Here is a 12,013-nt window from a genome sequence, read left to right on the forward strand (position 1 = left end):
GTAAAACTCTTTTCGGAAATATAAATCTCGACAATTTGGATTGCTTATCATGTTGGCAAGGTTTAATTTATGTAAATATTAATCTTATAAGTATAGTATGATCGAAAAAAATGCGGGTCGTTACAGGCAATATCAAAAGTACAAGCATGCATAATCTTAAATACTCGAGCACTAGTCAGGGATACACTATTAGTATGTAAAAGTTAAATTATGAGTACTCACGTATCAATATTGAGATTCAATATTGCAGGAAAGGTACGTAGACGCAACGGAAATGATAAACACTATATTGACCTCACGAGCATACCCATGAACCATACTCAATCACCTCCATAGCTATAACCCATAATTTCCTTAATCCTATCCCACTCGAAAAACAATTTCGAAATCACTCGGAAAGCACTCCGTCGTAATATTTTATGTATACTAATAATATCTTGAAATAATACGGAGTAAATATATATATGTAAATTGATTGAGAGAGTTTAGAGAAAAATATTTTCAAGTTTCTATGAAATAATGAAACCTATTGAATTCTATTTATAATAGATTTTTGAATTATTAAAGTGAATTATTAAAGTATGAATTATTAAAGTGAATTATTAAAGTATGAATTATTAAAGTGAATTATTAAAGTATGAATTATTAAAGTGAATTATTAAAGTATGAATTATTAAAGTGAATTATTAAAGTTAAAGTAAAGTAAAAATAAAGTAAAGGTAAAGTTTAAGTATAGTAAAAGTATAAAACTATGTACGTATAATACGCGTATAAATATATATAATATTAATTTAAATCGTTATATATATTTAATAAAATAAAATATAAATATCGTTATCTTTATCATACTAGTTAAGTAATGAGTTGTCAAAAATGGTTCTAGATATTTATAAAAGTTATATACGTTTTAATAATAAAGTTCTTTTTAAACTGAAAACGTTTTTGTACGTTTGAAACTAAATAGATCAATCGAGTCTTTATGAGATTCAATCTTCCACTATCCTTTGTCTAGTTCTCAATGATTGACAATTTGTTCTTATTTAAAAATCACTTTACCATTTTCCGAATATTGTTAAAATGGAAAGATTTCTCAAATCAACGTGGGCCTTTCAACAGAGACTTGTAATAATAATTCAATATATCTGATAATTCAATCATTTGATCTTATCTTCTAATTCCATTGATAAACATTTTGAAACAGATACAATCATATAAAGTATTTAATCTAATATTTTGTTTACGTTTCAAGTTATAATATATATACACATATACATATATAATCATACTCGTTTAATGGTTCGTGAATCGTTGGAACTTGGTCGAGGTTGAATTAATGTATGAACATAGTTTAAAATTCTTGAAATTTAACTTAACAAATATTGCTTATCGTGTCGGAAACATATAAAGATTAAAGTTTAAATTTGGTTGGAAATTTCCGGGTTGTCACATAATACATCATTCTAAATCATACTTTCATTTCGAGTATTTCGAAACAATACCTTAATAGAGTTCGTCGATACAACACAGTCTATTTTCTCAAGTCACTGGTAGTTATAAATCTCCAATATACCCCAATCACATAGATTTTACAATCTAAAACTATCAAAACCGCAAGAAGTCTTGTATGTAAACACCTAACTCGGTTCTAGTTCGATCTTAATTCTACTAAGTCCTCTTTAGCAACCACATTTGAAAATCTGATCCAATCATTCAATAAACTATACATACTTACGTCGTCTTATTTGCAAATACTATTATTGTCCGTCCACGACCTTACATTCAAATCTTCAAAAGATAAAATATTCACAACGGTCACTATCGAACTACCAGATCAATGATTCTATCTTAACAGTAATATAATCACTGTTCTAATCACGTCCCCTGACCTAGTCAAGATTCATCATAACTCAACTTGAACTGAATTCCTATTCCGATTAAAGTCTTCTCCACTTCCAAGAAAGTCACTAAACGAACGTTCCTATACTGTCATCTAATGAGTCACATCAATTCACAAAAGTCAACAACTTCTCAGGACAACTCTACGAGTCCTACGTAGCTAGTCAAATCCTACAACGGTACAGCCAGGCTAGTAATAATCCTCACATAACAACAAAACATAATTTTCCTATATTCAATCAAGACCACTTGGAAAGCTCCTTTCAAACATACTTCTTAAAGGTCACCACCAACTCCCATGAATCTAAGGTAGGAAAAGCAAATCCTCTAGGTCTTACTACGATCACAAACATCTAACCAAAAATCTACATCATACATGGCACGCAAACCACATACATACGATAGTAACAAACAGGGTATGGGTCCTCTTATTAGAAGACAAGAAAAACTACTACTCTATCCCAATCCTTACTGGCCACTACGTGCGTCCCGTCGATCCATGGAAAGGAATTATATTTCACCTAAGTCCAACACAACTAGTCCCGTCATTTACTGGTTCAGTCACGGTCGACAAGCATGAAATCTATACTTCATATAGATACACAATAGGTTTCGGGACCTTCACCAACCATCAAGGGGTCACTACCCTAATCAATCTCTATGGGTCACTACACGTGTCCCAACAGTCAATGGTAAAGATAAGACTTCATAATCGTCTTGGTTAATACTACAAATTATTCACCTCAAATTTTTCAGTCTAGGCCAACAGTAGTCTCACGTATAGTATAACAAGCCATATAACAACAATTCACAACAGTATGACACAATATTTCAAAGGTCATGTCTATAAAGTCTTACAGAACATAGCAGTCAATCTAAAGGAATAAAATCCCGATAGTGGCAAGGTAGCTCCAGACACAATCGTCGTAACTGTGTCCGTCAACTATCATTTACTTCTATCTTACAAGTATAATCAATCAATCAATCGCAACTTGAGACACTAATCGTCACAGATTATCATTACAACAAACCCACAATATGACAAAGGCATGAACACAATCTACAGGTTCAATAATAATAATAATTATAGTTGTCATTAATAAATATTGATGCCAAATTTAACGATAGATCAGTATTATAAAAATATTTTTAACTTTACAATTAATTTGAGTGAATTTATAAACTTATAAAGTAGTAATCTTATACACCCCACTAATTTATTTCGGTCAAAATACTAAAATGATTAGGCTCCAATTAGTAAAAAATCTTGGGTGGTTGTCTCCAATACAACTAGGCAAAAAAGTCCCTTAAATTTTGTTAGAAATATGAACTACATGCCTATGACGAAAATTTTGATCAAAGAGCAAAGTTGGCTAGTGACTGCCATTGTTTCTACCAACTACACGGCGCTAGTCCTTTGATCTAACTTGAGTATCCAATAAATCTTAGTATGTGCATATCACGTGAGGGGATTGAGGGAATTTTAGTTTCCTCTCCCTTTGGTTTCAGTGTTCGTGGATACCAACTCTTGTTTTTTTGGAAAGCAAAATTTTCATTCCAGGCCCGCAAGAAGCGAGCAAAAACAACATACAATAAAATGAGCAAAGATGTCAACAGACCGACATCAAAGAGAAAGAGACAAAGCCTAAACGCCAACACAAAAAAAAAAGCCAAGCTACGACTTAATCAAAACAAGAGATAGGATTACAACTCCACCCTTCAAAATCACTGTGAACCATCTTCGACCTATTTTTAAGCCACAAGAACGAAAGGACTTTAAGACTCGCCAGGATATCCTCGTTGAGAATGGATTGCCGTTTATCGGCTGGAGCGTGCACCAACTTGTTTCGCCATTTCCAAATTAACCACAAAAGAATTAACCTTGAAGCAAAGAAAGCTTTGCAAACTTTCGGGGATCCCAGAGTGTAGTTAGCCGAACTCATGGCATTATACAAACCATTTGGGATAGGATCTGAGGAACTCCACCAAGCTAAAATAGTCTTCCATAGAGGAGTAACAAATTTGCACTTTATAAAAAGATGCTCAGGGTCTTCTTCCGTATCATTGCATAATGGGCACTGGGTAGAAGGAAGAACCACACCTCGTCTCGTCAGGTTATTTCTAGTAGGAATACCATTATATAAAATCCTCCAAGCTAGAATGTTGACCTTTTTTGGGATGCAAGATAGCCATGGAGTTTCGAAAGTAGAACCGGTATTGTGCGCCAAAGTTTCAATATCAATCAAAGAGGAAAGCGTTTTTACCTTGAAAATTCCCTTTTCACTAAGCTTCCAAAACCAATCATCATCTTCCGAGTTGAGTGAGGCAGGTGGCAAGCATATCTTCAAGTTTTCCAAGCTCATTGTGGGCTCTCCCTCTTAAAACGTTTCGCCAACACTAACTACCTTTTAAGCCATTACCATCGTTACAGACACGAGTACAGACTAAAGCGTCTTGATTAGAGTCTAAAGCATATAACCTTGGATAAATCAGTTTAAGAGGCTGAGAAGCATTTGAGATCCAAATGTCGTGCCAAAAACTAGTATGTAATCCATTTCCCGTTTTACAAATAATTGATGTCGTAAATGGCACTCCACAATTATCGATATCGGTACCAACCTCAATTATAGAATTCCACATAGATTTTGGAGTTGACGAATGAGGATGACAATGAAGACCACCAGATAATCCGTAAATGGATTTAATGATTTTTGCCCATAACGAATGTTTTTCCTTTTTTGATGATTAAATACATTCTAAAATGTACCGTGCTTAAATACAGATAGAAAGTAGGTTTAAATTGTTTACAGTTTACACAATGAACTAGACTAATTATATTTAGAGAGAAATAAAGTGGGAAAACAAAAAAATCATGTGCAAGGTCAATGCATAATGCCACATTATTTTGTACAAATCTTTTTGTAATGATATAATTTCCCTTTTTTTTTTCTCACTAAGCAGCAAGTTCAGAATGACAAAATAGAACATCTCATGTACGCGATTCGAAATAAAAATCTACCAAAATGGTTTAATAGATAAAAATAATTAGTTAAATAAACAAACAAAATCAATCCGGCAGTAAATTAAACTGGTTCACTTCAAAAATTAGCCTCGTTTTCAGCAAACTTCAACAAAAAGTCAGAAAGTAGAGGCTTAATATCATCTCGGTCGACATTTTTCAATTCAAAAACGCCTTTTACAATTCGCGTGTAGAGCCTTTCCAGCTGCGGCACTCCATAATCAAATGTGCGCTCCAGTAAAAGTTTCTTAGCAGATTCGATTTTCACATCTTTCTCCACATCTGACATGATAACATCGTCTGATTTTGACTCGCAAACCTCGTTAGAAGTATTATCGACCTCGACACAATCATTAGGTGAGGTTTCAGGGTTTGCATCAGTTTGATCATCATCATCATCAACTGTTGGTTCTTGAGGCTGAGACACTTCATCAGCTGTTAAAGCTAACATGTCATGTTAAATGTTCATAGAAAAAATAATAATAATAATAAATAGAAAAGTTAACCTGTATGTGAAGGATCGGCAGTTTTTTTGGGGCGTTTCAGAGCTTCGTAGCTCTGGTCTAAATTAACTTCGGGTTGAACATGACGAAGACGTGCGCTAGCCCTAGTCGTAGTTGCCGTCTGAACAACGGGAATATTCTGGAAAGAAGAACCACCAACGTCTTCTGGAAGAGTCAACGGACCACCGTTTTCAGCAATCTTCTCACAGAAAGCGACTAATGCGGGGTCCATTTGTGATAGCATCCCATGTACCTTTATTTAGAGATAGAACAAAACTTGAATGATATCAAAAGTTACAATGACATAAATACTAGTAACAAAATAGTAACATACTGAATCTCGAAGTTCATAAGCCCTGCTGACAATCCTAGCTCCATTGTAATCATCTCTATTATATATCTGCATGAACAAAGAACAATAATATTACACAAGGTAAAAGATGGGTAGTGATGGATCCACTTAAATTTCTAATAATAAATCCACTACATTTATGCATTAAGTTGTACAGTACAACTAATTAATCCATAAAATGTAGTTGATTTATCAAAAATCAAAGTGGAAATATACACGATGTGGTACTTGAACAGTGGCAAATGTACCTTTGCATTAGCTAAAATGAGATCAAAATCTTCTAAGTAAGCCTTGCATGTAATGTACTTGCCAGCATCAACACGCTGCAAAAGGGTAGCCATATCCATAGGGGTCTGTATAACTGTATGATAGTTTGGAGCATCTTCATCCAATACAGGGTAATGAAACGCACTGAAACGCTTATCATATAAAACCCTGAACCCAAAAGAAAAACGTGACACACAATCAATGTAATGTTAGCATCTACTATTTTACATAATAATGGGCACAGTAAAAGTACATTTTAACGGTGATCATAGAAACTTACCGGTTGCAAACATCACGTAGACACATTCTCAACCTGCGCAGAGCATGACCCTCAGCTTCAGCTTTAGCTTTCAGTTCAGAGATTTTAGGGCCAGTGTCTATTTTGGGTGCCTTGCTGAGTTCAGGGACAGTAGCCGACTTTTGAAACTTTTTTGCAGCTCCCTCAGAAGGTATTGACAACACAGCTTTAATCAAATGGTCAAAAAAGATACTTCTATCCTCCATTAACGGTTTGTCCATCTGATAACTGTACATGTAGATATATCAAAATTTTATTTTGTACCATGAAGAACGTGAGAATCACAAATTGATTAACTATAAGCATAAGCATGTAAATAAAAGCAATTAAACATTAAAAACGTGAATACTCTTTGATAACATTCTTGGTACATCAAGGATGTGACCCTGCCAAAGTCAGCCACTAGTAAAGACATTATCGAGCAAACTTCACTTTTTTATGAACTGATGTTATATCCAGTCTAACAAGGTTTGAAGAAGTTACCCAAAAATATTGAAATTGAAATTATCATATAATAGAAAATAATACCCTAATGATAAAATAATGTAATTTGGAAAATCAACAATGATAACTAACCGAATAATATGTTCCTTCCCAACTGAAATCAATTACTACCATGACAAAAGTGCATGATATAACATCAGATTAGTAGACCATAACTATATAGATTTATGACCATGTGTCATTGCAAGTAACTTAAGGAAAATTAACAGAATAAGTAACCAAACATACTTGTTACGGGACGGGAATACAAACGAAGCGTCCCCATCAAGCGCGTCAGCACGAACTGAGGATGTTCCAAGTAGCAATATGGGAGAATCTGATGGCAACTCTGCCAACAATGTCAACAGCACAGCCCTAAGTTGCTCATGTGCCTGAATTCACAAACAGTATTACCAAATAAGAAGAAAAAAAATATTCAACTTCTCATATTAAAACAAAAATATAAAGATTCATATTAAATATGAGCACCTACATTTTCCCACCAAAGATGGAATTGAGGTAAATAGAGTATTGAAGGTGTAGTTCTCCTTGCTTCACCAAATACATGAACCAAAGCTTCTTCTGGTGTCTTAGCACTCGGGTCAGATAGAAGAGACGAAAGTCCAAGAGAATGGACTGGAAACTTTTCCAGTTCATGTAAAATAGCGGGTCCCAGATGATCCTGCAAAATGAACTTGTAACTTCACCAATCATATTTAAACTATACCTGGCAATTGAGACCCATACTCTCAAATTTGGATCAATTGGGTCAAGCTTTCTGGTCAATTGGGTCTTGACAAAAAATAGGTCAGGCAATGTATACCAATACTTAAAAAAAGAGCCTATGGGTTTTCCTCCAACCTATTAGGTCCTGTACAAATTATAAAAGAACAGGTCTAATGAGTATAAATTCCTAAAGCTCACTCAGATAGGTCTGATGGGTCTTGCGAATGGGTCAAATGGGTCAAACATAACAAGTTTCATCCATCAAACATTTATGAAAACATTCATGGTTATACAATTATCATGTACATTCATATTTACTTACATATAGAATAAACATAAATAATCAATAATAATAACTAAATAATATAATAAATGCAAAAACTCAATTGTTAAAATATATGACCCATTTTGACCCACTACCTGTTACCCAACCTGACCCATTTAATAATCAATAATAATAACTAAAGTTGACCCATTTCAACCCAAAACCGTTTTGACCCGTTACCCAAACCGACCAAACCTGACCCGTTTACCAGTTATAATCTAAACAATAAACATAATATAAAAAACTGAATCTGAATCAAATAAATTGGTCATTACCAGCCCGGTACCGTCCAATCCGCACAACAAAAGCCGAGGTCTGTAAACAAGAGGAAGAGCAAAACCACAAACAAGCATCGAAAACTTCTTGGATTCAGATGTAATTTCAAGAGCTGGAAAAATATCAGATATAACACTCATACACTTATTCAAATGTCTTTGTAAACACGGTGCAACAACCGGAGACAACGGCCGAGAATGAACAATCGATCCTCTATGCGCAGCCGGAGTAATCGTCGACATAGCTTCCATAAAATGCTTCTTTTCAACTTCAACAGATTCAACATCTATAAGAAACTTATCATCACTTGTATAAACCTGCGGATACTTTTCACGAAACGCACGAATCGCAGCTTCAGTGCATAAAGCTTTTAAATCAGCACCACAATAACCAACACAACTAGCAGCAAGTTCTAATTTTAAATCTTTAACAGGGGGCCGTTTCCATTTTCGGGTATGAATGTCTAATATTTCAGCACGCGCATCGAACCCAGGTAACTGAAAGGTAAACTCACGATCGAATCTACCGGGTCGTCTTAACGCTCCGTCAATCGCATCGATCCGGTTCGTTGCACCGATTAAAACGACTTGTCCACGTGAATCTAAACCGTCCATTAAAGCTAGCAGAGTTGAAACGATTGAGTTATGAATCTGTTCTTGTTTGCTTGACCTAACGGGCGCAAGCCCGTCTATCTCATCGAAGAATATTATCGAAGGTTGATTCTTTTGGGCTTCTTCAAATAGCATCTTTAATTGTCTTTCAGCTTCACCGACCCATTTACTAAGCACATCAGCACCTTTCCTCATATAGAAACTGACTTTTTGACCAGCTTTTGAGGCTGCACAAGCTAATGCTCGTGCAATGAGTGTTTTTCCCGTACCAGGGGGCCCACATAGCAACACTCCCCTTGGAGGGGTAATATGGTAACTAGCAAAAAAATCAGGATACAGTAACGGGAAAAAAACCATTTCTTTTAACGCATCGATATAACCCGAGAGCCCACCTATATCATCAAAACTGACACTTTCATCAACCTGTAAAGGCTGAATGTCGGCCCCACCTTTGGAACTGGGCCCCGCGGTTTGAACACCAGAAGCTAAGTTAGCCAAAACATCACCCTGATGACCCCAACCAGATGCAGCAATATTTAACCCCCATGACGAGGTCCCGTGCATATCGGGCCCACCTAAGAGCCACGGTGGTGCACCAGATCTGTTTGCGGCTCGTGACCATGGCATAGGCATGGCTTGGTCCAGCTCATCGACAAGAAGAGAATCATCAGAATCATCAGCTCGTGATATACGATGACGTTTATGAACACGGGACCCACCTCTTCTAACATCCCTACTGTGTTTTGTCCCAACACCTTGTTGAAGGACTCTTCTAGGAGATCTTGGTCTTTGCTTACTCTCTTCAAGCGATAGTCTGCGAACTTCCGCCCGGTTTCGAAGATCGTAACGTCTCCTACCGTCTTGCTCCTCTTCACCATCTTCATCATCACCATCTTCATCTTCTTCATCTTCTTCTTCATCATCTTCACCCTCACCTTCATCATCCCCATCACCCTCAGCACCACCCTCCTCGGTTTCACCATCCTCTTCATTGTTATCCTCCATTTCATTATCATTTTCTGGTCCATTATTATCCTCATAATTATCTTGTTCATCATCAGATAGAATCATCTGCCCCCTTGAACCTGCATTTGAACGACGCGGCCGAAGTCCGTCACGACGAGGTCTCGATTCTTCACGCTGGGGCCCGCGACGAGGCAACTTCTCTTGACGCCTTTTACTACTATTATTCCGAGTTCTAGAACTTTGGTACTTTGAAACCTGAAACATGTACAAAGTGGTTTATACTTTGTACCAACAGTAATATGTTAATATCAAAAGTTAAAGATATCAAGAACTCACCATTAGATCATGATCCTCGCTTCCAGAACTGTCTGTGTAAGCCTGAAGATTTACAGAAGCTCTCCGTTTTCTTGTAGAACGCCGAAGACTCATCTGTAATAACATAATAAGAAGGGATCGAAAAGTAGTAAGGTAAAGCACAAATATCAGTTTATAAGTTATGATAAGAATACACTAATATATATACAGAACAAATAAGCCAAAAGTTGCTAATTATAACTCTCATAGTAATCAGAATCCACAGATACTATAACTAGGTGTCTACTTTCCACCGTAACAAAGATCTCTCTGTCACTACTTAACTTACTAAATCGAATAGCGTTATAAACTTGTACAGAACACATTCCTCAAAAACCCTAATATTATACCTACACTTACAAATTGGAGTTTAACCAGTTCCAGTTCTGATAAGAAACCCTACAGTTACATATAAATCATATAATTGAACTCTACAGATCAATAAATAATTACAACAATGATGTGTATGCGTATATAAACCCTACCAAACACTTTCCTCAAGATGCCCTAACATTGAACCGATACTTATGAACCATTTCTATTTCCAAAACCCTAGAATTATATATAAAGTACCATAAGTCAACATCACCTCAACAATTGAACAAACAAACAATTTAACAAACCTAAACTTATAAGTTGAAGGTATAATCTAATTTCATTTCCGATTCCAAAACCCTAGAAATAGATATAAATCACAATAAAACATTATATCTACAATTAAGTAAACAATTATCACTACACTGTGTGTAAGTATTTACACAACTCAAAATACATACATATATAAGAATTAAACACATGCAATTACAAAATGAAGATGAAATTAAACGAATTACATCGGAGTTATTCTGCCTGTTATCAGCAATCCGTCTAGCAATTTGAGCAGCTGCAGTTCTCTTTTTCTTCTTAGAATTACTACTATTATTATTATTATTACTCTGTTTTGATTTCGAATGCAACATATACCGATTGTATATAATCGGCTTTCTTTTGACCCTGCTGCTTGTGCGAATCGGCTTTGGTGAAGTAACATCACCTGCATCAACATCAATATCATCACCGGCACCGGCACCGGAACCGGAACCGGCACGGACCCCGTTTACGTTTCCGGATTGCGTCGAAACCATGTTTTGTTTCGTTTACTCTAACCTAATTTTATTGATTTACCATCTCATTGTTGTACGGTTATAGATTACGAAATTGAGATTTTACGTACTGTATCTTCAGAGGAGTTTAGGGTTTGAAATGTTGCATAAGGTTAGTATGAATATGAATACTTGAAAAGGGTTTTGGTTTGAGCTGAAAGGATGAAACGAGGGTTCTTCATACTTCTTTCTATTTGGGTTTCTGCATCATACGCAAAGTTAGCCCCCATACTTTCCTCTTGTCTTTTTATTGTTCCACTTTGTTTTGAAGCTAGTACTCATTGTGTTCAGATAAATGGGGCTGGGGCCGGGGACGGAGCCGGAGCTTGTAGTTTGAACAGGATCTTACGGGCTACAGCCGGACTTAGAGCTTATTTTTGAAGTTAGTAACTAGAGCTTATTATTTTTTATAATTATTTTGTAAATTAGCTGAAACTTATTTTTCAATACATAAGTTATACAGAGTACTTGTTTTTATAAGCTACTATGAGAAGTTTCTTTTTTAAGAGCTTATAATTTTCATAAACTATGCATTTTATTATGTCTATCAAATGAAATTTATAACTTGAAACTTATTAAAATTATAAATTTAAATTCCTATAAGCTCCTGGAAGTTTTAAGAAATTTGTGTGCCAAACACACCATATACCAATGAACCAATACTTAAATGAATTACTAAGACCTCTGCCAACGCTTCCGTCATTTGCTATATCATTTTTCAAACTCAAAAGACCGCATAGGTATTGCATCGTCATTCACGTCCTTTTTAGGAAAGTTACAAATTTCGTCTCAATT

The 12,013-nt window shown here is 35.6% G+C and overlaps 1 protein-coding gene across 1 annotated transcript; it reads right to left on the reverse strand.

The window, feature by feature from the left end:
- Positions 1–4,838: 4,838 nt before the first annotated feature.
- Positions 4,839–11,376, reverse strand: LOC139893256 (ATPase family AAA domain-containing protein At1g05910). Its single transcript, XM_071876408.1, has 10 exons — positions 10,910–11,376; positions 10,059–10,151; positions 8,145–9,977; positions 7,312–7,500; positions 7,068–7,210; positions 6,318–6,563; positions 6,019–6,205; positions 5,753–5,818; positions 5,422–5,671; positions 4,839–5,350 (listed from the first exon to the last, which is right to left on the reverse strand). Exons 1-10 carry the CDS (start codon positions 11,198–11,200, stop codon positions 4,995–4,997), a joined length of 3,654 nt encoding a protein of 1,217 aa, XP_071732509.1. The 5' UTR covers positions 11,201–11,376; the 3' UTR covers positions 4,839–4,994.
- Positions 11,377–12,013: the final 637 nt, after the last annotated feature.

The sequence above is a fragment of the Rutidosis leptorrhynchoides genome, chromosome 2 (genome assembly GCF_046630445.1).
Source record: "Rutidosis leptorrhynchoides isolate AG116_Rl617_1_P2 chromosome 2, CSIRO_AGI_Rlap_v1, whole genome shotgun sequence".
Taxonomy (NCBI): Eukaryota; Viridiplantae; Streptophyta; class Magnoliopsida; order Asterales; family Asteraceae; genus Rutidosis; species Rutidosis leptorrhynchoides.